At 32.8% G+C, this 26,222-nt stretch overlaps 3 protein-coding genes across 4 annotated transcripts; 1 reads left to right on the forward strand and 2 right to left on the reverse strand.

Annotated features, from left to right (window-relative positions):
• The first annotated feature begins 887 nt into the window (after window positions 1-887).
• On the forward strand, window positions 888-2,735 carry LOC18604979 (protein LYK5-like). The gene has a single exon (XM_018117082.2). The coding sequence runs from the start codon at window positions 888-890 to the stop codon at window positions 2,733-2,735; it is 1,848 nt and encodes a 615-aa protein (XP_017972571.2).
• A 524-nt stretch (window positions 2,736-3,259) lies between these two features.
• Window positions 3,260-5,461, reverse strand: LOC18604980 (cytochrome P450 71A1-like). The gene is made up of 2 exons (XM_007037712.3): window positions 4,397-5,461; window positions 3,260-4,288 (listed from the first exon to the last, which is right to left on the reverse strand). The coding sequence occupies exons 1-2, from the start codon at window positions 5,357-5,359 to the stop codon at window positions 3,680-3,682; spliced, it is 1,572 nt and encodes a 523-aa protein (XP_007037774.3). The 5' UTR covers window positions 5,360-5,461; the 3' UTR covers window positions 3,260-3,679.
• A 14,836-nt stretch (window positions 5,462-20,297) lies between these two features.
• LOC18604981 (phenylacetaldehyde oxime monooxygenase CYP71AN24-like) lies at window positions 20,298-22,189 on the reverse strand. Of its 2 annotated transcripts, none has more exons than XM_088804139.1 (2): window positions 21,332-22,189; window positions 20,298-21,077 (listed from the first exon to the last, which is right to left on the reverse strand). In XM_088804139.1, exons 1-2 carry the CDS (start codon window positions 22,157-22,159, stop codon window positions 20,463-20,465), a joined length of 1,443 nt encoding a protein of 480 aa, XP_088660265.1. In that variant the 5' UTR covers window positions 22,160-22,189; the 3' UTR covers window positions 20,298-20,462. The 2 variants fall into 2 exon arrangements, with proteins under 2 accessions (XP_088660265.1, XP_007037775.3); XM_007037713.3 differs by having other exon boundaries at window positions 21,191-22,185.
• Between the last annotated feature and the right edge of the window lie 4,033 nt (window positions 22,190-26,222).

The raw sequence follows: 26,222 nt of genomic DNA on the forward strand, positions 1-26,222 counted from the left end.
GCTTAGTTAGGCTCCAAAATGTTGCAAATTGTTCAGGTGTACCTGGTCTTAACTCTATTGTGATCTGAAAACAATTTTCGGCAGAATCATATGGATGCATAACTGTTGTATCACAAACTGGCCATGTGGACCGCAAATGAAAGTTTGAATAAGAGGGAATATGGAATAATTCCTCACTTTAAAATAATATCTAGCCAGAGTTATTATAATTTTTTCTTGTACTAGTCTTAATACAATTATTGAAAAATCTCTTTTGTGGTAGTCATTTTATTGTCTGCTCTAATGGGATGGCCGCCTCGAGTTTAGAAGCTTTCACATGAGGAAATCTAATCCTCTATTATTTTACATATTTCCTTATTCAAAGATTTAGTTTCACTCATAAGCGACAGTAGTCATGGGTCATGGCTGATCTTAGAAGTTGCATTTCTGTTTGCAAGAACTCTACCTTTGTTGACAACAGCCAGATAAATAGAGAAAGCTCCCAATTCTCTCTTCTGCTTCTTTGTTTGTCTAAGCTCCGCAAGAGTCATAAAGTATAGGATTAACAATCAATCTCTCTCACTTTATTGTCCCATCCTGTCATCCTCGTGCCCAGGATGAAGCAAAGAGCTGTCTCAAGTGAAGTTAAGCGCATAGGTAAATCAATGAGGAATTATTAAATTCAAGTGTTCCAAATGCTGCAGTCCAATAACCATTATACTTGCAACAGTGATAACCCCTTGAAACAAGACTAAATCATCGCTCAGGCCGGCCGGGCGGCCATATTGCTGGTTTATTTCAGACAGTGAGTTTCCCTTTCAAAAGATCAAACTCTTTCAAGCAAAGCACTTGCCAGTAGGCGTAGTAAGTATATTTTTTGAGTTTGATTCACATTCCAATCTGCTATCATGGTTTCTCTTCACAAATTGATCAGTTTTTGCGTACTCCTTTTTCTGATCAAGCTCATCTCTTCGCAGCAATCTTATGACGATTCCATTTGCACTGCAGAATCAGTTCAAAATTCCAAATACCTTTGCACTCCAAAAGATTTTCCATGCCATACTTACGTAGTATACAGGGCTCAAAAGGATTTTCAGTCAATGTCATCTATCGCACCTCTCTTCAATTTAAGCATGTCTCATCTCCTTGAAATCAACCACATGACTGACGCTGATTCTAGCAATCTAAAGCTAGGAAGAGAGATCATCATACCTGTTCAATGCTCCTGCGCTCTTACGTTCTCTAAAGCTATTTTCATGTACCATTTTTCAAGCACAGATTCTTTTGCTTCAGTTGCTTGTGGAGTTTTCCAAGGGCTGTTGAAAGCGCAAAGTCTCAAAGAGGATAATCCTGACGTTAAATGTAATGATCCTGATGACTTTATGATCAAGGTACCCATTCGATGTGCTTGTACCAACGCAAATCAAAGAAGAAATGGGTTTAAATATCTTGTAACATATCCTGTGATAAAGAATGACAATACAGATTTAATTGCTCGCAAATTTGGAGTACCTGAAGAAACGATCTGGGATGCCAATAAGTTGGGACCATTTTCAACCATTTTCCCTCAAACAACACTATTTATTCCCACAAAGGATGTTCCAGTAGTGAAATGGGATGTTCCTGAAGATTTACCCTCTAGTCCTAGAGTAGCGACTCCCTTTGTGAAAATCCAACCAACTAAGAAATCAAAGCATTTGATTTCATATATATTTCTTGGACTTGGTCTTGTAGTAGTGATTATTCTGCTGATTGCAGCTATCTTTGCTTTTAGAAGCATTAGGAAAAGGAGTCATCCTACGAGTTTTCAGCTTTTATCTGCTAGAAGTTCAGTGTCATCAAATGTCTCACCTGATTTTCTTGATAGAATGTCCAAGTTAAAGCTGTCACTAACAAATTTTACGTTGGAGGAGCTTAGGAACGCAACAGAGGATTTTAATGAGGGATCTATGACTGGTAAAGCTCTGTATAAGGGGCAATTTGGTGGTTCCTATGTGGCAATTGAACAGATGAACACTGAGGAAGCGGCTCGCCATGTCATTTACATATTGACAAAGATTAGTCATTTGAACATAGTGAAGCTTGAAGGATGCTGCTATGGCACTAATCCTTATCTCGTGTTCGAGTTTGCAGAATATGGTAGCTTGAGGGACTGCTTGTCTAATGCAAATGTTGCGAGGCAGCTTACATGGGCAAAAAGAACTCAGATTGCTTTTGATCTTGCAGTGGGCCTCCATTACATACATTACTGCACAAAGCCATCTTTTATCCATCATAACATACACAGTAGAAACGTGCTTATAACCACGGATTGGAGGGCAAAAATTACTGGATTTACATTGGCAAAACCAGTGAATTCCAGTGAAGAAAATGGAGAAATTAGCTGGAATGAATCTGTAATTTTGGGTAGAAAGGGGTACCTGGCACCTGAATACCTTACTTACGGTCTGGCTTCCCTCAAGTTGGATGTGTTTGCATTTGGAGTTGTTTTGCTTGAATTGTTATCCGCTAAGGAGGCTGCTGCAGATGGATTATTTTTGAAGAATCCCGTAATTTCTTTTGAAGACGCAGGGCATGAATGTTCTTTAGGGTACTTGGAAAAGTTGAAGGAATTCATGGATCCCGTTCTGGAGGGGAAGAATCCATTGGTTGATGCCATGTGTTTGGCATTCTTGGCCAAGGCTTGTGTTGAGCAGGATCCTCATCACAGACCCACCATGGATAATGTTATACAGGCTCTTTCAAGATTTGTATGATTTTCTTTCCTGTAAAACTTGGTTTTAATTTTTCTCATGCCTTTTTCTGGAGGGAATTTTCTTTCCTGTAAAATTACAGGAGTGTAATGATATCGTGTTCAGGGTAAATTATACATATAGATCAATGAGGCACGATGCCAGTCTCCTTGTGTGAATATGTGGCATCTCTTGTCACAACCATTCATTTCTATTACATAAACATTTAAATTGTCTACTTAGACTGGAAAAATATTCTGGAGTAATCCTCAACTGCAAGAATCATAGTTAGAACTCACAGGGTCAGTCAGATCAAGATCTTTAGGTGACAACTTGTCCTCAATCTTTTTCCTTCAGAAGAATGAACAGAAAGTCTAATTTTTTTGCATTAATTCAAAATTATTTTATCATTAATTAAACCGTCAGAAGATCATTCCCTCACCACTACACCTCTACCATGTAGCACTTGATGAGCAGAATAAACAACAGTGTTTCATTGTTTGCTAAAGTAACCAAAATATCAGCTGAAGATGCTATAGTGCAAGATATGAGAGAGGGAGAAACAGAGTAACACAAGGCTGTTCTGTTCTTTACAACAGCTACATGATCTCAATTCTAGAACATGATGAGGAAAGACATGGGAATTAATCACTGAGATTGATTCTTTTTTCTCTTTTGGCTTCACCATGCAGCCTACATGTTTGATTTGATAATTAAAGACATATATCCTCACAGACTAATTTGAAATGAAAGAGTGAAACAGCATTGCCCATACTCCGAATTTTTGAATAGAAGGGCATATATCAAGTGTAGATTGTCTTCAGAAAAGAAAGCTCATAGTATTAAAGAGAAAAAGACATTATTTACCTTTAGTTGGTTTTATACAAGCTTTTCATGAGCTGCAGCATTATGAAAACCGAATCACTATCTCTATCCGTAAGATGATCAGCGAACAATGAATTGCAGGTCTATGAAAAAGAACGCAGCATTGGTACTAGATGGAGGGGTACTTTCTTGCGAATGACAAGAGCATAATAATCGTCCATGTCTAAATCCTCACAGCTTTGGGAATCAGGCAACTTCCAATCAAACCAGTGCAAAAGGTTCGCCAAGACATACTCAGCTCCTGCAACTGCAAATGAAATTCCGGGACAACCTCTTCTGCCAGCACCAAACGGAGTGAACTGACTGTATTGGCCCTTGAAATCAACTGAACTGTTTAAGAACCTCTCCGGGATAAATTCTTCAGGCTTGTCCCACAACTCAGGATCCCTTTGAATTGCCCATGTGTTGACCAGCACTATTGTTTTGGGAGGAATATCATAACCTTGCAATTTAGTACCCGTGGGATTTTGTCGACTGACCATAACAGGAGCATGTAGTCGCAGGGTCTCTTTGACAACACATTTTAAGTAGTCCGTTTCGTTGATATCAGTCTCAGTAACACTTGAATTTCTTCCCACCACTCTTCTTACCTCTTCTTGGGCTTTCTTCATAATACTGGGGTTTTTCACAAGCTCTGCCATTGCCCATACCATTGTCGCTGCTATATTATCAGTTCCTCCCATAAACATGTCCTGTCATCAACATGATAATGTTTTAGTTCCTAAGTGTTTGCCCCTTTATGACCATGGACATTTGTGTGTGTATGTGAGAGAGAAAGAGGGTGAGGAAGAGAGCAGTACCAGTACGATTGCCTTGAGGTTTTCTTGAGTAAGACCAATGTCAAGCATGCCATCCTGCTGAAGATGAAGGAGGATATCAACAAAGTCTTTGTTGTCTGATTTATCATCATCGTTCATCAGAACCAGGTGTTCCTCTATCACTTGATCAAGAAAAGTATGCAACTCACTGGAAATTCGTTCCAATTTTGCAGTCAAGCCAGTAAGAACATCCATCCATCCCAAAGAGGGAAAGAAATCTCTAAAGCAAAAGGATCCTAAAAGGTCCATTGCCCTCCTTGATAATTCTCCAAAACTCTTATTTCCATCTTCTCTTTCATATACTCGACCAAGAACAGATCTGCTGATTATGTTATTTGCAATGGTTTCAAACATCTCACAAAGACCAATTGAAGATCCACTATGACACGACTGACGTATATTCTCAACCATTCTTGAAACTTCCTGTTCCCTCACAAGCTGAAACATCCGAACCCTTCTTTGGGTTAAAAGTTCCAGAACACAAATTTTCTTTGCTTGCCTCCAGTAGTCACCATAAGGACAAAATGCTATGTCAGTACATCCACAGAAGAGAGTATCGGCAACCCTTATTCGAGGCCTTTCTGTGAAAGCATCATGTGCCATCATGATCTCTCTGGCTATTTCAGCAGATGAAACCACAAGAGTTGGAGTCTGTCCCATGTGTAAAAGCATTAGAGGGCCATATTTTTCAGAGAGGGTTCGGAAAGATCGGTGGGGCAGCTTCCCTACTTGGTGGATGTTGCCAATTATTGGCAGCTTTGGTGGAGATGGTGGAAGCTTGAGCTTGCTACTCCTTAAAAGCTTAATCAAATACAGAATGGAGAACAGAAGAGGCAAGAAGAGGACTGGATTGAGCAGAACAGTTGCATTGTACTGTTTCAACATTATTGCTGGACTCATGATCTCTTCGGTTCTACATCTCACATGAACAAAAGTTAAAAACATAGCAGATTAGCATTTATAAGAATTAACGAAGATGATTATTTTTCTAGTTTACAAAGAAAAAAAAGATGCTCCTGTATTTCCGCATGGACTTCCAGTATCAAGCCTTAAACATAATAAAAAAAGTGAAAATACCGGATTGTATTCTACTACATGTCACATGATCTGTAAACTTTGACTTTAAAAATGAATTCAGGAAACATAATTATTTCTAAATGTTAGTTGTCAAGAAGATATATATACCTACATGTCAGAGCAAGAAATCTAGGAGATCCCTTCCAGGCCATCAAAGTTTTGCCTTTGAAAATATATATACAAGTGATTTCATTTGGTTAAAATGTTAAACAAGGTTCACAATCAAACTATACATTCAAAAACAGTTACGCTAGCACTCCTGATTAATCAGGTTTAAAGCAGCACCTGACATAACAGCTGATTGTTTATGATCAAAGACATTGATTACCGTAAACTGTGTAATGAACACTAAATAAAGACCATTTATAAAAAAAAAAAGAAAAATAAAAAACAATGATTTGACATTTTTTAGTTTCATGTGGAAGGTCCCACTAGAACCATACAGTAACTTGGCTGTTTCTGAACATGTTATAATAACAAAAACAAACAATAAGAAAGTCGGATCACTTTGATGCACATCAACGCCTGCCTTGGTTTTGAAATGCATAAAATACAGGAAGAATTATCTGTGAGATCCTGAAAGTAAGGCTTGTAAGGATTTTAAATGCATATAATAGTACAAACACTTAATGGTCAAGCAAATGATGCTGACTTTTTCAAAACATCCATAATTATAATGGTGAATTATCTCTCTCCTCGCCGGCTCCAGGTTAGCAAATTTGACAGACATGAGTCTAGTCTGGTATTCCATCCGGGCTTGAGAGTTGAGACTATTCTGGGCACACCAATTGCCCAGGATGTAAGGCTTTTTGAATTTTTATTATTAAGATTAGATCTGATAATTTTGGACATGATATGTTAACACGATATGAGAAGATACGGGTTAAACAGGTTTTGTGTTTACCCTTAACGTGTTTCGTGTGTAATCGTGTCTGATATATAATATATTTTTCCTTTACTTTCTGTTGGATATTTTCAAATAAAAGTCATTGTTGGAAATTGAAAAAATAATAAGAGTCACGATTATTGGAAAAACCAACAACACTAACTGTTTGAAATAGACATAATTGTGTCTGTAGTGAACAAGCACCCATGCCTATAAAAAGACTTTACTTTGGAGCGATGGAACATAAAAAAAAAGTACAACAAAATAATAATTTCTCCTTTCATATTCTTCAAGTTTCCTTCTATATCATTTTGTTGCAAAAAAATCTTAAAGAGGTTTGATAATCTTGTCATACTCCGGTGAGTGCTTAGTGGATTGATTTCGTCAGTGCAAAACGCCATCAATCACTGAGTTTTATTGTATTTTCGATTTTTATTCGTCGATAACTCTTTTGAACAGTGCAAGTAAGGGCGAATAAAACTTTGAGGAAAATGATATTGTTATATGTCTTGAAGCCAATTTCTTGATTTTCTAGTTCCATGTTCTAACAATCTTAATGTTTTATTTTGTTTCAACAATGATTGCTACAGGTGGAACACTAAAGAAATTGGTTTCTATTTTTGTTAAATTGGACCGGATTGAAGTTGACAAAGAAAATAACAAAATGAGTTTTCAGTAAATTATCAAATAAACTTTCTTTTCTTAATTAATTTGATTTGCATAAATTATTTTAAATACTTAAATTAATGCATAATATTGTATATGATATGCATAATATAATTACATTGGTAGAGAATAAATATTTGTCATCCTAAAAAGATGAATGGTTGAGCAAACTAGAGTTGGCTTAACATATAGACCCTCTATGCCAAGAATTCATTATAGACCGGATTTGTAGTTGTCCATGATTTGATAAATTAAGTAGTTCACTTCTTACTATTTTCACCACCGTTTGGAAAGGCCTTTTTCTTTCTTAATTGTTACTAGCAATTTTTCTGCCAACACAAAATTATCAGGATCATTCAGTTTTGTAAATTGATTAGAAAAACATGTAAACTTGAGCAAGAATGATGGTTTGTTAAGGCGTATCCTAACTGATGCCGGATCATAAATTTAAAATCATACGACTGGCCAAGTCTATGCTTGTGGCAGGTAAAGTTGGTTCATCAGAAGGGGATAAGGAGTATGAAATATAAGCCTTATTTAGGTGCACCGTTGGTGCCTATATTGCCTTGGATAAATGCAGATGGGACCATTAACAGGATGGGCTATAATGGACTTATCCGTCGTGGTCTTGGCATTGTGATGCAAAATCCTGGGATATTAGAGGTACAGGCTTCTCTGCAGGCAATTCTCTTACTGACTTTTAGAACTTTTAATTTCGCGAAAAGAGTAATGTCATGGTCTTTTGAAAGCAAGTAATTAATGAACAAGAATTTATCAATTTGAAGTGATTTGACTGACTTTTTAAAACCTTTAATTTACAAAAAAAGGAACCTTTTTAACACTTTCAGCTAACTGTTTTAAATTGCCTAAAAGAACTTCGGATAGTTTTTGCTAGTCATAAATTCAGTTTGGTTTAGTTCGTGTTTAGAAAATTTTAAACCGAATTGAAATATTGGATTTCTAAATTGTAAAACTATACCAATTTTAAATTTAACGGTTGGTTCGATAAGGTACTTCTCAGTTTTTTTTTTTTTTTAAATTTTTAAATGACTTTAAAATTTGAAATGAATTTGGCGTTGAGAACCTGTTATGAAGCAACCAACAAACTAGAGTACATTGCAGACAACAGGAAATAAATCGAAAAGCACCAAAATAACAAGGAGCCAATATATGATATTACTATTGCATAGTAAACAGCCATATCGTACATAGAAAAAACCCTTTCCTTTCGGCCTATTTCGACTACGATAGGCATGGCCCTTTTATGAATAACAATTATCATAAAATCGCAGGAGTTAGAGATAATAAAGAACTCTAGCCTGCGAAAGTTCCTTCTAAAGGGTCCTTATTGCAATCAATAGATTTAATAGACTCCTTTTTTAAGTTGCATTTTTTTGAATTATTAAATACATATTAATTTATAATCAAGTTGGCATGATGCTATTTGTCATCAAACACTCGAATGATAAGGCACGTAAGCAGAATTAACGAACTTCCAGTTTCGTGAAATATGTGATCACTATTGGAATGATCTGATGTAACATTTGAGATAAGTGATCTTGTTGAAGGTGATCACTCCAAAATGAAAAAATGACAAAAAAATGTAAAGAGTCATATGTTCATAGGACATTAATTTGCTGGCCTACTACAATAGTAGCTTTGTGATCATTCTTTGAATTGATTCTAAAGCAAGAAATTATGCTCTTGGGATTTAAAAAAAAAAAATCAAAGGATTTACTGTTTTAGGACAAGAGTGTAAAGTTTGTAAACTTGTCAAATTGTTATACGTGCTTAAACAAGCATCAAAACAATGATATCAAAAATTTGATGAAGTCATTTTAAGCCAATGACTACAATATACATGAATCCGACAAGTGCATATATAGTAAATTCCAAAATGACAAAGATATTACAATTTGCTTATATGTGTAGTGCTTGTTGGCTTTTGGCACGGATTTGGAACAAGTCGAGATGATAAAGAAGTTGTTTTAACTTTACAATGAAAGATATGGGTGTAGTAGATGTCATCTTAAGAATTAAAATATTTCGAGATGAAAATAGTATAACTTTATCATAATGGCACTACATTGAAAAATTGCTTAAAACGTTTGATCTTAGAATTTATATACCACTAGCTACACCCATGAATCCTCAAATTGAATTACTACCTAATGTTGGTAGGGCTGTTGATCAATTATAACATGTAAGAGTAATTGGTTGCCTAATGTATGCAATAACATGTACAAGGCCAGATATAACATTTTCTATTGAAAAGTTAAGCAAGTACACAAGTAATCCATGTATTTTACATTGACAAGCCATAAATAGAATACTAAGGTACTTAAAGAAAACAATCAATTATGGACTTTGCTATAATGGATATCCATTAATACTAGAAGGATATTCGGATGCTAGTTGGATTACAAGTTTAGAAGATTATACTTCCACAAGCGGATGGATTTTTATGCTTAGTGGGGGTGTCATTTCTTGGGGGTTTAAGAAACAAACGTGTAAAATGAATTTTATCATGATAATTGAATTTATTGCATTGGTTGTTGCCATCAAGGAAGTCGAATAGTTAAGAAATTTACTTTATGGTGTGCCTTTATGACCTAAGCTAGTTTCTCCAATTTCTATCCATTGTGATAATGAAGCAACTCTAGCAAATGCTTATAACCAAGTGTAATGGAAAATCTAGACACATTGGATTAGTACATAGCTATGTTCGACAATTTTTGATGGAGTGATCACTATAACTTTTGTGAGGTTTAATGAAAACTTGGTGGATTTTTAACAAAAGTATTGCTAGAGATCTTGTCAATAAGACCTCAAAAGGGATGGGGTTTAAGCTCATAAATTGAAAGTTACTTATAGTGGAAATCGATTCAACGCTTAGTATAACGTCAAGTTTTCAATTCAATGAGACAAATTACACTATTTGTATGTAGCTGCTAGCACTATAATATGATATATTATATTCCATTCCAAGTAACGTGCTAGATTTCCGTAATGGTAAGGAAAAGATGAGTTATATACTTTTAATAGACCTATAACATAAATTTATTAGAATGTTGTAGTTACGGGGGCATTTTTGATAGGATCTATCTATGTGAGTGTGAAGTGTGATCGTTTCTAAGAGCTCAAGAGCTTGGCTCTAACAACACTCATGAAAAAAAGATGTAGACGCATGGTTATAAAAGCATCGTCGGATACTGTGCATTCATTGATGTTGAAATCATTGTACAAGATGTGTTTAGTTAACCAAATGGAATAGCTGATTCAAAGCATAGTCAACCATGCAATTTCGGTTAATTTTAACATGTTTTCACTAAGTAAAGGTTCAAAAAGAAAACACCTTCATTTATATAATCGATTTCCAAGATTCACGAAAATTTAGATTAATTTGAAAATGATGGGGGATTGTTGGATATTTTCAAATAAAAGTTACGTCTATTGGGAATTGAAAATAAAAGAAGAGTCATGACTGTTGAAAAAAACCAATAATAGTGACTATTTGAAGTAAATATAGTTGTGTTTTTTAGGAATAGGCACCTATGACAATAAAAAGACTCTCTTTTGGAACAATAGAATGTAAAAAAAAAAAAAAATAGAAAACAACAGAATAATAATCTCTCATACTTTCATATTCTCCAAGTTTCCTTTTATATCATTTTGCTATAAAAAATTTTATAAAAGTTTGATAATCTTGTCATACTTCAATAAATACTCAGTGGATTGATTTTGTCAATACAAAACATTGTCAATTACTAGGTTTTATTGTATCTTTGAGGTTTATACGCAAGTAACTCTTTTGCACACAACAAGGAAGAGCAAATAAAATCTTAAAAAAAAGTGACATTGTTAGACGCTTTGAATTGAATTTCTTGATTTTCCAATTCTTGAGTTCTAACACTTTCATTGTTACCGTACAGTAAAATAAATAGTTCAAATAGATTTAAAAAATAAGTTTAAAACCAAAAAACAATCTATCAACTAAAAAAACTTAATAATTAAGCTAATTGGATATCTATTTTTAAACATATTACTTTATTTCGCCTATAATAGACCTTGTAAATCGTAACTATAATTTATCATAAATCACTAATAATAATCAATATAATAAAAATAAAAATTTAATACTTGTCAATGCAAAATTATCAATTATTTTTTTAGTTAGAAAATTAGTAATATCTCATACAAGATTATTTTAAGTTAGTGAATAATTTTTAAAGTAGTTTTTTTTTTATCTTTTTATATGAGTGATTTTTTAAAAATTATTTTATGTCATTAAAAATAAAAATTAAAGATAAATAATAAAACAAAAAAAGTGACCTCAAATAAATTAATTAAAATTGATAAAATTCTACTCGACCTAAATAATTTGTTTGATCATCCAATCCAATTTGATTTTAAAAAGCTATCAATTTAAACTTCAAATGATTCAAATTCAAAATTAGGTCATTCTTCAATGCTTTGACAAGTTAATTTCTATATACGTACACAAGAGTTCCTGCCATGTTTGAGTGAAAAATTTATAATTTTATGAATGAAATTTTCTGCTGCAAGAAAAAAAAAATTCTTCAAAGGCTTTTTCAAAGATTTTACAAAATTACTTCACACGTATCCTATTGGACCATATATATATATATATATATATATATATATATATATATATATATATATATTTATATATAAAATAGAGAAGGTTAGAGACATAGTGATAACAAAATTAGGGTATATTTTAATTATTAATTTTATGTTAATTAATTTTAATTTTCAGAAATAAAAAAGTGTCTTTGGATAAACAAAAAATAAAAATAAAAATTGTGCATATACAATATTTGTAATATACGAATTGTACCTTTTTCTTCATTTTCTTACTCTCCTTGTTTCAAACATCGTTTAAAAGTTGGAATTTGAACTTTTCAATTAGAGAAAAAGAAAAGGAAATTTTTTTGTGCTTTTGAACTATTTTTGACATTGATTAGTTGCAGGTCCAAAAATGCAAGAATCAAGATACAAAATATCAACAAACATACCAGTTCACAAGCTAAAAGAAAGTTGCTGATGGGCTACTTGCATCCAAGCTGGTTTGGACTTTATACTTTAGCGGATTGATTCAAGGTTGTTTGTTTACAACTTCATAAACAATTTAAAGACACAGTCAATCAGAATAGACAATGGCAAACTCTTCATATGAGATCACTAATTTCAATACCAAGATTCCTTTCCATACTATGTGTAGAAACGTGCGGGTCCGAGAATTCAATTGCTAGACGAAGATAATTTAGGGAGTCACCACCAATTTTTTTTTTTTAGCTAAGTGCGATTAGCCACTTATTAAATTTGTTCTACTCAACGGAGTTCTAAATTGATTTTAGGTCCGTCTAAAAAAAAACAAACTAGTCTATATATTTTATTTAAAGTTGGGTTTGAGGGTACGATTACGTACAGGGAAGAATTAGCACCCCTATGTCGCTCATTCCACGAACAGTATTATTTAATCATATATTATCATAACCCATTAATTTTATTCTTATGTTTTCTTAAGAGAAAAATGTGAGAAATAACCTTCCTTATAAGCTAAATTCAAAATATCATTTTTTATAATTTTAACTATTTTTAGCCAATTTTGGACATGAGTTGACAACAATACCCTTTAAACAATTTCAGATAAGTTAAAATGATTTCAGTTTTCTCTATCCCGCCATCTAGATAAAAATTTTAAAATTAAATCTCGCTTTCTCTCTTTGGTCAAATACTGTCTATCTCGTCATCCAAAGATGACATCAAGCTCTTTCTTATGTTGTTTTTATTTTTTTAGATGGTGGATCTTAGGGTTTTCAAGTACGATGAACAACGATTTTGCTCTTCTATAGTGATTGCAGGCAGCATGATGAATTTGGTAATTGGATGCTTTCTAGTGATGACTTGCTTCGAAACGTGTGCTGCAATGGAGATGCCTGTGTTGATGAGTTGAATTAGATTGGTTAAGATGATGGGCTCAGGGAGAAGAAATAGTTAAAGTATGTTTGATGAGTTTTATGGTGGTTCACGATTTTGTTGTGTCTGAGATTGAGATGATTGTTAAGCATGTTTGCTAGAGATTTTGATTTTTTTTTTATGAGATTTTGAATTGAAATTGTTCAAGGAATATTTTGTAAAGGGAGTATAATTTGTTTTTGCATAAGGGAAGTGAGCAAGCCTTCCTGATAAGGATTTATTTTGTCTTGCTTTGGAGGGTTATGAAGTTTTGTAACCTATCTTTTATGAAATGCACAATTTCATGGCTTAGGAAAAAAAAGTATATGTTTTAGGTTCTTGAGTTTATTGTTTTATTCATAGAACCCCAAAGTTAAGGAATTGAAATTGATTAGACTATTTTTTAAGTATTGCGAGACTAATTTTTAGGTATTACATGACTTAATTACTGCGTGATTGGTTTTTAGGTATTACGTGATTAGTTTTAGGCATTGCGTGATCGATTTTTAAGTAATGCCTAAGTCACGCAATGCCTAATCAAAAACTAGTTACGCAAATCCCAAAGTTAGTTACGCAATGCCCAAAGTCAATCACGCAATGCCTAAAAACTAGTCACGTAATTCTAAAAAATCATCAAAATTATTGTATTTCATTTAACAAGATCAACAACTTCAAACGATACACCATATTTCATTTAACAATATAATTAATGAATAAGCCTACTTGACAAAGAATGCTTAAAATGTTCAAAAGTTTTTCTTCATATATCAAAAATCATTCCAAAATATTTAAAAATGCTCAAAACGCTCATAGGTTTTCTTCGTGTATTAAAAACTACTCTTAAATGCTCAAAATGCTTAAACGTTTTTCTTCTGGTAAGGAATACTCTAGGATGAGTAGTCTGGCAAGGAAAGCTCAAAGAATATAAGTCGACTTGAGGTACAGATATAAACATACTTGCTTGTTAATAGGTTTCGGTTTGAGGCGCGGAGCCAAATAAATGGGTCGATTTCATTAAAGGTAATTTTGTTTAAATTTTAATTCTCTTGGATAAAAATAATTAAAATTATAAAGAGATCTATTGTCAGAAACACCTCATGCATGGGACCCATTTAAAAAAAGAACTCTTTTCTTAATTATTATTTATTTAGTTTATTTTTAATTCTATTAAAATATTTCATTTGATTTTACGGATGTGATGTGCACGTGATGCAATGGTGAAATGCATGGCATAAAATCGAGATAATGTCAAATGAAAACCTTTTATTGAGTGTACTTTCTGAATATGTCTATCATATTGGTGGGATTCAAGGGTATTCTCTCGTCTAAGGAAATACCCCGAAAACTCGCCTCCTAAGTTTAACAAGTAGATCTCATCGTCGGGGTGGTCATTTGCAAGTAAAAGTAATATTCCTTATGAATGCAAACCTATTACAAGCGAAGACCTTTTGTTAAAGATATTCTCTCAGTCCTCCCATCATATTGGTGGGACTTAGGGTATTTTTTTACTTAAGGAATTTTTTGAAGAAACTCGCATTCGCAAGCTCCCTTGAAAAGTCCCATCATCGGGGCTTATACTTGTATAAAACATGTCTACATGCCATGACATTTAACAATGCATCAATGAGGTGTGATGTACCCATAAATTTCAATAATTCAATCTTTAAATTTATCGTAACTCCTTTGTTATTTCCTTGATAGTTATTCACTTTTGCATGAAATTGTATTTTGAATTTATTATTTTTACCTAACTATACCTTATTTTATTATACATTCTTTATGTTTAAGTGTTTATCTCTTCTTATGATATAAATCCTCTTTTTACCTAAATGCTATCAAATGTTTTACTTCAGAATTATTGTTATTATTATATATTTTTATGACTTAACTTCCTTCTTAAATTTTTTTATAACCTATCCTATGTTTCTTTTTGATTAACTATTCTATTATTTTATCTTCTCTAATAAATCCATTTTTTATAGATAAGCATTTGCTTTTCATACTTTAGTTATATTCATTATTATTAATTCACTGTCATTGGAAGTTTTATCATTTTTATTATTTATTTATTTATTGTCATCAAATTCTTTATTCTTCGCAATACTACCTTTTGAAACTATAAATATATATATACTACTTATTCTCTTGCACTTATTATTATAATTATATTTATTATTTCATTATTTCATTTCTTCTTTTGTTTTTATATTTTGTTTGATTAGTAACTAGGTTGATATATATATTTTTATTTATTTGGGATTAGAAATATCAAGATTTATAAATAAAGCCCTCTCATTGTACTGGTAGAATCTTAGTCAAAATCCTTTACCTAGGGAAATGCATTGGGAATTATGACTTATCACGTTCCGAATGGACATCCCATCATTGGTGTGGTTTGATATTCTCTCCACATATTTTTGTATTTAATAATTTCATGCTATGTCCCATCCTTTTACTTATTTATTTATATAAATATACCTATATGACTATAAACTTGTATAATTAAATGTTTCGTTTCTATTTACATACCTAACTTATCCTTTACCCTTAATCTACCCTTTTTATTTGACTCACTTTCATGTAATTATCTATTTTAATATTAGTTTTACCTCTTTGTTTAATCTATTTCTCTTATGGCAAGACACACGTATGCTTTACGTTTTTGTATATATATTTTTAGCTAGATTAATTTTCATAACTAAATATTATTTTATTTACTTAGTTTTATATTTTTACTGCTAAATGTTTATTATTTTTTTCTATATATTTGTATCTTTACCCTTGATCTATTATTATTTATTACTATTTTTAGTTAGGCATTCATCTTGGCCTATATACTTATATTCTATATAATTAATCCTATCACTTTATTATTAAATATTTATCTATCTCTTCATTCATGATCTTTTGCTTTTCTTTTTTCTTTATATTTTTACCTTAACAATTGATAATTTTTATACATATTATTTTTTACCTTTTTATTTTAATTAATCACATATCATAACTAGTATATTTTTCCATCAAATATTTGGACCAAGTATATTGCAACAAAATTGGACCAAGCCTACAAAGAAAATGGGTTTACCTTCCTTGGGCAAAAGGTGGCCCAAGACGACCAAGCTCGCTTCAGCAGATCTACTTCCAAGGCCCACAGATACTTGCCCAAAATGCACTGTTTTGGTGCTTATGTTGCCACTTCAGAGCACTCCCAAAACGGCATCATTTTACACGCACTAACCTTTCAGCTATCAATTAACCCAAACGTTGTCATTTTGCCCTCTTTATACCTATATATATAAGCTCCTTTTTTTTTCTTCTCTCATTTTGCCTTTTAACCTTCTCTCTTTAGCTCTACTTTAGCTCCCCTTCTGTCAACCTGATTCTTCCCTTCCTCCTCTCTTTTTCTCCGACAACTCTCTTTTATCTCTCTCTATCTCTCTCTCTTCCTTAGTCGGCCATTTTTCCTTCTCTCTATCTCTCTTTCTTTTTTAGATTTCCCCTTTCTCCCTCAAACTTCCAACCACCGGTTGACTCTCCGTTCTCTCTTTCTTCCAACCACCAGTCGACCCTCCCTTTTTTCTCTTGCAGTCATCGATCGGTAGTCCCAGACCCCGTGACTATCCTAAAAAAGAAGAAAGAAAAACAAACCCGTTCCCCCCAGTTCCTTCTTAGTTTTGAAGATTTTCCTTTTTTTTTGTTTGGATCTCTTGGTTTTGATTTTTTTTTATTTTTTTCTTCTTGTTGTTGTAGTGTATGTGGCCAATAGAACTTAGGATTTTTTGGTTATTGGCTTTTCTAGTTTGAAGGCTTGGGTTTTTGTGAAACCAGTTGCTGCTAAGGTTTTTTTTTTGTGCTTCTCTTTTGGTTGGTTTTTTTTTTTTGAATCCCCTCTCGTTTAGCAATCTTGCCTTTATAAGTTTTAATAGTTTATAAAGTCGGATTGTCTAAATTTTTGGACAATCCCAAGAGTGAAATCATGCTCTTCTGAGCATGATTTCACAAGACTCCTAGTAAAAAGAGACTTGGGGGTGGCAACCGGAGGTGACCTCTCTCCCCCATATCCGATTGTCTCAAGGGGCATTAAATGCCTGTTGCAGATGGTGATAATTAGAAAGCCATAGGGTGGCCATAGGTCTGAAATGAGTTGACTGGAGAGGGAAGTTACGCACCTTGTGATTTTCTTTTTAAATTATCTTATTTCATTTTATTTATTTATTTTTTGGGAATAGGTGTCTACAGCATGTGAAAGGTTATCAGTGTTTTTTGTTTTGCTCCAGCACCGACTGAGCTTTCTTTTGTCAATATGGGTCACTTTTGTTTGTTTATTTAGGCGTTTCTTAGCTATTTGTCAACCCAAAAAGAGGTTTCATTTCTTTCGTATATACACTAGTCAATAATGAGATACATTAAGAACCAAAACCAATGGGTACAAGATGGAGGGGAAATGTTTTATAGGCAGTTATTTCAGAGAGGTGGGGGTAGGGGAGTTTTCCTATAACCTAATGAAGGTTTCCAATTAATATTGGTGGCGATGGAGGAAAAACAAGATAAGGATAGACTTAATAAAGGGACTGCAGATCTCTGACCATGGTTTCCTCATTAATTCTGATTGCAATATCGGCATTTCCACTTACACACTATAGAAAGTTTTAAAAATAAATTATGAAAAATAACCTTCCTCATAAGCTCAATTCAAAAATATCATTTTTTATAATTTTAACTATTTTTAGTCAATTTTTGACATGACTTGACAACAATACCCTTTAAACAATTTTAGAAAAATTAAAATGACTTCAGTTTTCTCTATCTCGCCATCTAAACAAAAATTTCAAAATTAAATCTTGATTTCTCTCTTTGGTCAAATACTGTCTATCTTGCCATCCAAAGAGTAGAGATGACATCAAGCTCTTTCTTATTTTATTTTATTTTTTTAGATGGTGGATTTTGGAGTTCTTAAGGGCGATGAACAACGATTTTGCTCTTCTATGGTGATTGCAGGCAGCATGATGAATGTAGTAACTAGATGCATTATGGTGATAACTTGCTTCGAAACATGTGCTGCGATGAAGATGCCTATGTTAATGAGTTGGATCGGATTGGTTAAGATGATGGGCTCAGGGAGAAGGAACAACTAAAGTATGTTTGATGGGTTTTATGGTGGTTCACAATTTTATTGTGTCTGGGATTGGGACGATTGTTAAGCATGTTTGTTGGAGATTTTGATTTTTTTATGAGATTTTGAGTTGAAATTGTTGAAGGAATATTTTGTAAAAGGAGTATATATTTTTTTTTTGTATAAGGGGAGTGAGCAAGGCCTTTCCGATAGGGATATATTTTGTCTTACTTTAGAAGGTTATGGAGTTTTGTAACTTATCTTTTATGAAATGCACAATTTCATGGCTTAACAAAAAAAAGTATGTGTTTTAGATTCTTGAATTTATTGGTTTATTCATAGAACCCCAAAATTGAGGAGTTGAAATGGATTAAACTCGTTTTTAAGTATTACGAGATTGATTTTTAGGCATTGCATAACTTAATCACTGTGTGACTGGTTTTTTGACATTACGTGATTGGTTCTAGGCTTTGCGTGACTGATTTTTAAGCAATGCCTAAGTCACACAATGCCGTATTAACTAGTCACGCAATGCCTTATTACAAGTCACGCAATGTTATATCAACCAGTCACGCAATATTATATCAACCAGTCACGCAATACTCAAAATCAGTCACGTAATATTTAAAAATTAATCATACAATGATTAAAAACTAGTCATGCAATGCCCAAAATTAGTCACGTAATGTTTAAAAACTAGTCACGCAATGCTCAAAAACCACTAAAATTATTGAATTTCATTTAATAATATCAACAACTTCAAATGATACACTATATTCCATTTAACAACATAATTAAAGAATATGCCTATTTGACAAAGTATGCTCAAAATGTTCAAAGGTTTTTCTTCATATATCAAAAATCACTTCAAAATATTTGAAAATACTTAAAACGCTCAAAGATTTTTTTCATATATCAAAAACTATTCAAAATGCTTAAACGTTTTTCTTTCTGGTAAGGAAAACTCCAAATATGAATAATCTGGTGAGGAAAGTTCAAAGAATATGAGTTGATTTGAAATGCAGACCTAAACATACTTGACCCGGTTAATAGGTTTCGAGTTAAGATGCGGAGCCAAATAAATAGATCGGTTTTATTAAGGGTAATTTTGTCTAAATTTTAATTCTTTTGGCTAAAAATAGTTAAAAGTATGAGGAGGCCTATGGTCAGAAATGCCTTATGAATGAGGCCCATTTTAAAAAAAAAACTCAATTTTTAATGGAATTTTTAACGGTATTTTTTGTTAAAAATTATCAACAAAAATTTCAATAAAATTTTATATTGAAAATTATTAATGGAATTACCAACAAAATAGTTTACTGAAAATTTCTAACGAATTTATTAATGAAAATTTCGTTAGTAATTTCTAACAAAATTTAGTTAAAAACATATTATCAATGAAATTTTTTCATTGAAAACGCAATACTAATAAAAAAGTCTGTTGAGAATTTCGTTATGAAATTTCGTTTGAAACAAATTATCAATGATAACTTTAATTGGAAATGCACTAACAATAGTAAAATTTCAACTACTTGCTCGTTGAAGTCATATAATTGCATCTGTTTTCTTCCTTTACCAACTCTTTCACATGTTATGCATTATAAAAGACATGATATTGATTCTTTTGTCACTCCAAATCCTGGTTAATGCTTATGGAGTCAATATGATTAATATATTAGCCAGATTATACTTTTTTTTAAAAAAAATTTAATTTTATTCTTTCATTACCAATATACTATAAAGAAGTCCTTAACCTGTAAAAGACTTCTCTTAGCATTAAAGCTCTAGCATGGGTCGGTATCCATACAATTACAAAAGCGGAGCTGCACTATAAGATATTGGCAGCATAAATCACTTCAAAATTTTTGCTAGTTTATACCTAAATGTAGAAAAGAACACAACTCCAATTATGATGTGATTAAGTGCAGAGTGAAAAATAAAATAGCTTAACAATAAATAAAACTTTTATCATTTCACGTGACAATTTCATCTTCATAATTTGGTAATGGGTAAAGGCGGCTTAGGCAAAATTTCTTAAGGAAGTCCATAAATGATTAAATAAAAATTAAAATAAAAACTTCAAACTGATAAAGTAAAAGGCTTTTGTAAATATTGGGGAAAAAAAAAGGGCTTTTTGTAAATCCAACAAGTGTATAAAATTTGAATAAATTTTGATACTTTATTTCAATAAGCTTTTTATTAAATTTGTTCCAAAGGACAAATCTGACCAGGACCACCACAATAACAACAAAGACAACATTGTATTCTCCGAAAGAAAAGAAGAGCCAGAAATCACATTAGCAAGGTAGAAAGCGAGCACACATCTACATAGACAAACGAGAAATTGGTAGAGCATGAAGAGGGACTTTCTTGTTGACAGTTAGCCCGTAGAGTTCACTCATGTCCAAGTTCTCTGCAATTTCACCATCAGGCAACTTCCAATCAAACAGATAGAGAAGGTTGGCAATCACATATTCAACAGAAGCAACTCCAAATGGCATCCCGGGACAGCCCCTTCTTCCACAGCCAAATGGGATGAACTGGAAATCTTGACCTTTGAAGTCAATGGCCACATTCTCGAACCTCTCTGGAATGAACTCCTCCGGTTTGTCCCACCAGTTCGGATCCCTTTGAATTGCCCATGCATTGATAAAGACAGTGGTGTTGGAAGGAATATCATAGCCTCCCAATTTAACACTCGCGGATGTTTCTCGAGGAACCAGGAGAGGAACAGGCGGATGTAGTCTTAAAGTTTCTTTGATGACGCATTTTAAGTATACCATTTTATTGATATCCTCTACATCTACCTTTGATTTCTTTCCAACCACACTTCTTACCTCTTCTTGGACCTTTTTCATGACATTTGGATGCTGTAGGAGTTCAGCCATCAACCATTCTATTGTTGTTGAAGTGGTATCAGTTCCTCCGACAAACATATCCTGAAATTGTCAAACCAAAAGACTTCAGATAAGCGCGCAAAACAAAACCAAAAGACAAATGGGGGCGGAGGGGGTAGGAGAGAAACTGAGACAGAGAGACAAGGTTGAAAGACCAGTAAGATTGCTTTGATGTTGTCTTGAGTGAGGTCCATCTCAAGCATGCCATCCGTTTGGAGTTGGAGGATAATAGAAACAAAATCCATTTTATCAGTCATATGGTCATGGCTTTTCAAGCCTCTGTGCTCCTCAATTACCTGACCCAAAAATGCATCTATTTCTCCGAAAGCTGCTTTCAAACTTGGAATAAATCCGGTAAGCACATCCAGCCACCTCAAGTAAGGAAACATATCTCCAACACAAAAACTCGTGAGGAGAACCATAATCCTTCTTGCCAACTGCCCAAACTTGTTACTACCATCTTCTTCTTCAGCTCTCCGACTAAGAACGCATCTAGACACTATGTTATTCGAAACGGTCATCAACTTCTCCGTTAGATTAATAGACTGTCCTTTTAGAGAGGCACGGTGGATCTTGTTGATAAGAAGTTCGACTTCTTCGTCTCTTACAAACTGAAATGAGTGTACTCTTCGGAGGCTGAAGAGCTCAAGAACACTGGTCTTCCTAACTTGTCTCCAGTACTCACCATAAGGTGCAAAACCAATATCCCCGCATCCATAAAGCAAAATATTTGCTGCTGTGGTCCTTGGTCTGTTTGAGAAAACAATATCATGATTTTTGACGATTTCTCTAGCCATCTCGGCTGATGATACCACTAGAGTTGGATTATGCCCCAATTGCAGAAGCAAGAGAGAGCCATACTTTCTAGAGAGGTCCCGGAAAGACCGGTGGGGAAGTTTGCCTAGTTGATGGATGTTGCCAATGATCGGTAACTTTGGGGGTGATGGAGGCAAATTAAGTTTCTTTCCTTTTGCTAGTTTAAGCCAAATTACAAGGGAGAAAAGGAGAATAACACATAGGAACAATGGATTGTAAAGTTTAGCTACATTCAGCGCCACTAATGGTAGGAGTTCCATTTTGCAGATGTAATCATAAAATGAAGCAGTTGGCCCTTTAAAGCCCATGTTTGCATCCCTTGTTAGCTAATAATTCTTACTATTTTTTTTTTTCTGTTTATCGTATAATTCCACCTCTCCTCTTTGGTAGGCAGGCATCTTCAGTACTTACACAACCATTTTTGGCATATTTTTATTAAAAGATAAACGAAAAACCTTTAATAATTGGCCAATTGTTGATTAGGGAATTTAAGTTATTATTAAAAGTAACAAAGAACAACAGAATAAAACTGTAGTGGGGGCCACTAATCTACAATTTTTATTTTGCCAATACGATTTTTTAACAACTAAATATGCTTTGACGTTTGGCGAGGCTATCACCAGTCATGACCTCCAGCTTTTGTCTCCTCTCGCCGCTTTGTTGTTTAGATTAATAAAAGTCGGTGTTTCTTTTTTTTACTTTAAATCAAAACTTAATCAATTTGTTTTATGAATAAAATTGCTTTGACTAAATAATATCGGTTCATAGCCTGATCACATGGTACTGAATACTGATGTGGGACAATCTGATAAACGTGGAAGAGTCACAAGCAAGTGCGAGACAGAACGATGAAGATAATATTGAGACAGATTAGCTATATATCTACAAAGAACCGACCTAGCAAGAGCGGTCAAGGACTTGGGGAGTAGGGAAACTTGCATGAATAAGAAAAAAGATGTCTTAGTCATCAGTAGAGATTTGACAAGCCACTTGTTTGTCGAAAGAAAAGTTGTAAAAGGGGTTCAAATGGGCACATGAACCTAGCTAGAGGGAAATGGAAATGAACAGCCACTAGACTGTAAACAGAAAGGAACATGTAAACGGGGTTCAAATGGGGAGATGAACCTAGAGGGAAATGGAAATTAACAAGGCAACTTGGGGTTCAATAATCTTACATGGTAGACCATTTACCATTATCTCTTGATTAACCTAACCTTTCTTTTTTTAATTTAATTTTTTAATAGATAGAATTAAATTATAGATTTTTCTTAGTTAAGAGAAAGAGAATTCAAATTATGTTTTTTAAACAGAGAGATCATGCACCAATCAATAAGTTAGATGTTAAGATGTAAAATTAAATTATAAGTTATACATAAGGAGTATAATTTGCCTTTCTCTAATAAATAACATTTTTCTAATCATTTTATCTCCAACAAAAGTTATTAACTTATCATTATTTAATCTTAGATTTTTATTTAAAGGTCCTAGAATATTTTTTTTGTGATTATATATATGAAAATATATTGATTTTTATGAATCAATTGCGCAAAAAGAATGATAACTTTTCTCATCGAATACCATAAATTCACTTAAATTTGTGCACAAAATTCTTGAAGTAAAACTTTAGATCCTAGCAATTGAAATATTTTGTATAAAAAAAATACGGTTGGGAATATCATTAAATCTTACAGAAAAAATACTTTGTTCATCCCATAAATATTCTTTCAGTAAAAAAATTTCATCTCATGTATGAAAAATTTCTTATTTCATATTTTAACTTGAAAATATGAAAAAAAAAATTTCATGCAGGGGGCAACAAATAAGAGAAATTCATTATCCAACAAGAAATTACTAGAGGAAGAAAAACTTACTTGCTTGAAAAGATTATCAAAAGAACCAACTTTACTTTGAATTTTACTTTACTTTACTTTGAATCTAAATGAAGAAAATTGTATATGGTAGTTTCATATTTATAAAGCACACAGAATCAAGGTTTTTATTAAAAATATTAACTTTCTTTTTACCATTTGTATCTTGAATATTTTATTTTATATAGAAAAATATTATTGCATAATCAATCAAATATTACCAAAAGGGATATTGGTATTACACCCTACACAAGATAGTAACATGTTACTACCTAAAGCATTACTATTTAAAGCGATACTGCCCAAGGTGTTACTACTCAAAGTGATACAATATAATACATTATAGTACAAAGAAATAAAACTTTTACATTTTAAATTAATACATAAGAATTATTTTTAACAATGAATTCTTATGTAAGGGGCAAAATGTACATAGTTGATTTTGGTTAATACTTATTCTCTAAAAAAAATTATTTTATCACATAATATTATATGAAGAATAATGAGAACAACAATTACAAGTGAAGCACTATTTCACACAGAACAACTTAAATAAGTGGAGCATTACTCCAAGTGGAACAATTAATACAGATAGAACAACTATTTCGCATAGAATAACAATTTCACACAGATGACAGTAAAAGTAATCCGGAATAAGTGGTAAGGTTTATGGGTTACTTTCATATTTGGATGTTTCAAAGAGTTTGGTTTGGTGGCTCAGATATGGAGATAGTTAAGAGATCTTCCTCTTAACCTTTTCTTGAAGTACAAGTATTTCACCCTCTTATCTTGTTCTCAAGTAGCTTGTTCTCTTGTACTTATTCACGTACAGTTTCTTCTATTGTACCTGTTTATATACAACTTTTTCTCTTCTACCTATTCATGTACAACTTCATCCCTTGTACAGCTCTTCTCTATTAGCTCCTACTTAGAACAAGTCTTATTAAATATAATTACTTCAACAGTCACATAATAAGTTTCTAACCGTTATTCAATATTAACTCTCAGTAACAGTTACCTAACATTAAAATTTTCCTTAATGATTTCATTCATTATTTGTATTAAAATATTTTCTTATAACCGTTACTTCTGACACTATATATAGAGCTTTCACAATTCAAAAAAAACTTTCTTTCACTTTCAGAATTACTCGACTCTCACCTAAAACTTTTCTCTTTAGCTTATTCTCACTTAAAACACCTATTATTTTCTTATTCTTTTCCACTTACCACAATATTTAGTATTTCAAAAACTACTCTAATCTTTTTTTCCGTCACCTCTAATACATCCCTTACTTGTTTACTACGTTTTCTGTTCTTATCATAAAGACCTCATTTATAGTGTTATAAGCTTGGGCAAAATTCTTTAGGAACTCCACTTCCCTCTTGCACATTTATCCAGCCCTCTTTATCAGCCAATTTGGCTATCTTTTCAATTTTCCATTGGTGATTATTAGATTTCTTTATCCTTTGCTAAATCTGGCTATGCTTAGATGGCAGATTTCCTCCTTAACCATTGGGCAAAAATCTATCTTATCCACCTTAATCCATCCGGCACCCTTATCTTCCAATAGCTTGTCATGATTTAACCTGTCTTCGATCTCATTCAGCCCCCCTTTTGGCCAATAAATTTACATGCAACCTTGAAATTTTCTTCTTCATCCTTTATTTCATCCTTTACTGCCATGTCTATCCACAAGAATTACATGCATTACTTTTGATGCCATGTGTTCTTCCAGGGAAAACCATGCATGCGTGTGCTGACTTGTCCTATTTTTTATGCATGTAGAATTTTCTGCTTTTTCCTTGATCCTAACTATTGTCTTTTCGTTTTTGTCTTGTTCTTGTTGTACTTTTCTCCATTAAATCTTCATATGGCCGCCCATTCCTAATAATATAATAAGCATGAAATGTTCTTTCTTTTTATTTGTATCCTAAATAATGTTAAATTAAATAGTACTAGATATGTAAAGCCCGACTTTATAAAATACTAATCATGACATACATGTGATGATAGTATGATTGCATGTTAAGAGAGTCTCGAAAAATTTACAAAAGTCGGTATTGTACCTAGAGGTACAACAAAGTTGATTTAATCCTCGAACTAGATCAAATAGGAATTTTAAGGTGAGATTAAGATCGTCACAGTCCAAGGATAACTCAAAATGGTAATTCGGAGTTTGAGGATCAATTTGGAGTCGAATTAGCATTTTCACTATATAAGGACAAAATGGTCATTTACCACTTGGGAACAAAATGGTAATTTTTAGAAAAGATTTATTTATCCCCATTTGACTTATTGGAGTATGATTTAAGGTTTAGAAGTGAAAAATTTTAAGTTCGGTATAATTTGGAGTATAGGGGTAAAATTGTAATTTTGCCACTCTAGGGGTAAAATTGTAATTTTCCACCACCAGGACAATTTTCCAGCACATGGTCTTCCTTTATCCTCATTTTTGACCTTTGACTAATCATGTGGTGGAGATAAAATGTTTAAATTTTTA

The sequence above is a fragment of the Theobroma cacao genome, chromosome 3 (genome assembly GCF_053813885.1).
Source record: "Theobroma cacao isolate CCN51 chromosome 3, ASM5381388v1, whole genome shotgun sequence".
Classification (NCBI taxonomy): Eukaryota; Viridiplantae; Streptophyta; class Magnoliopsida; order Malvales; family Malvaceae; genus Theobroma; species Theobroma cacao.

What these genes read in the sequence shown, in the direction of transcription:
- LOC18604980 (XM_007037712.3), bottom strand. Translation starts at nt 5,359, where the DNA reads ATGTTTTTAACTTTTGTTCATGTGAGATGTAGAACCGAAGAGATCATG. An exon ending in ACCTCAAGGCAATCGTACTG is followed by an intron (nt 4,289 to 4,396) that starts GTACTGCTCTCT and finishes TGTTGATGACAG; the next exon opens with GACATGTTTATGGGAGGAAC.
- LOC18604979 (XM_018117082.2), top strand. Translation starts at nt 888, where the DNA reads ATGGTTTCTCTTCACAAATTGATCAGTTTTTGCGTACTCCTTTTTCTG.
- LOC18604981 (XM_007037713.3), bottom strand. Translation starts at nt 22,159, where the DNA reads ATGGGCTTTAAAGGGCCAACTGCTTCATTTTATGATTACATCTGCAAA. An exon ending in ACATCAAAGCAATCTTACTG is followed by an intron (nt 21,078 to 21,190) that starts GTCTTTCAACCT and finishes TGACAATTTCAG; the next exon opens with GATATGTTTGTCGGAGGAAC.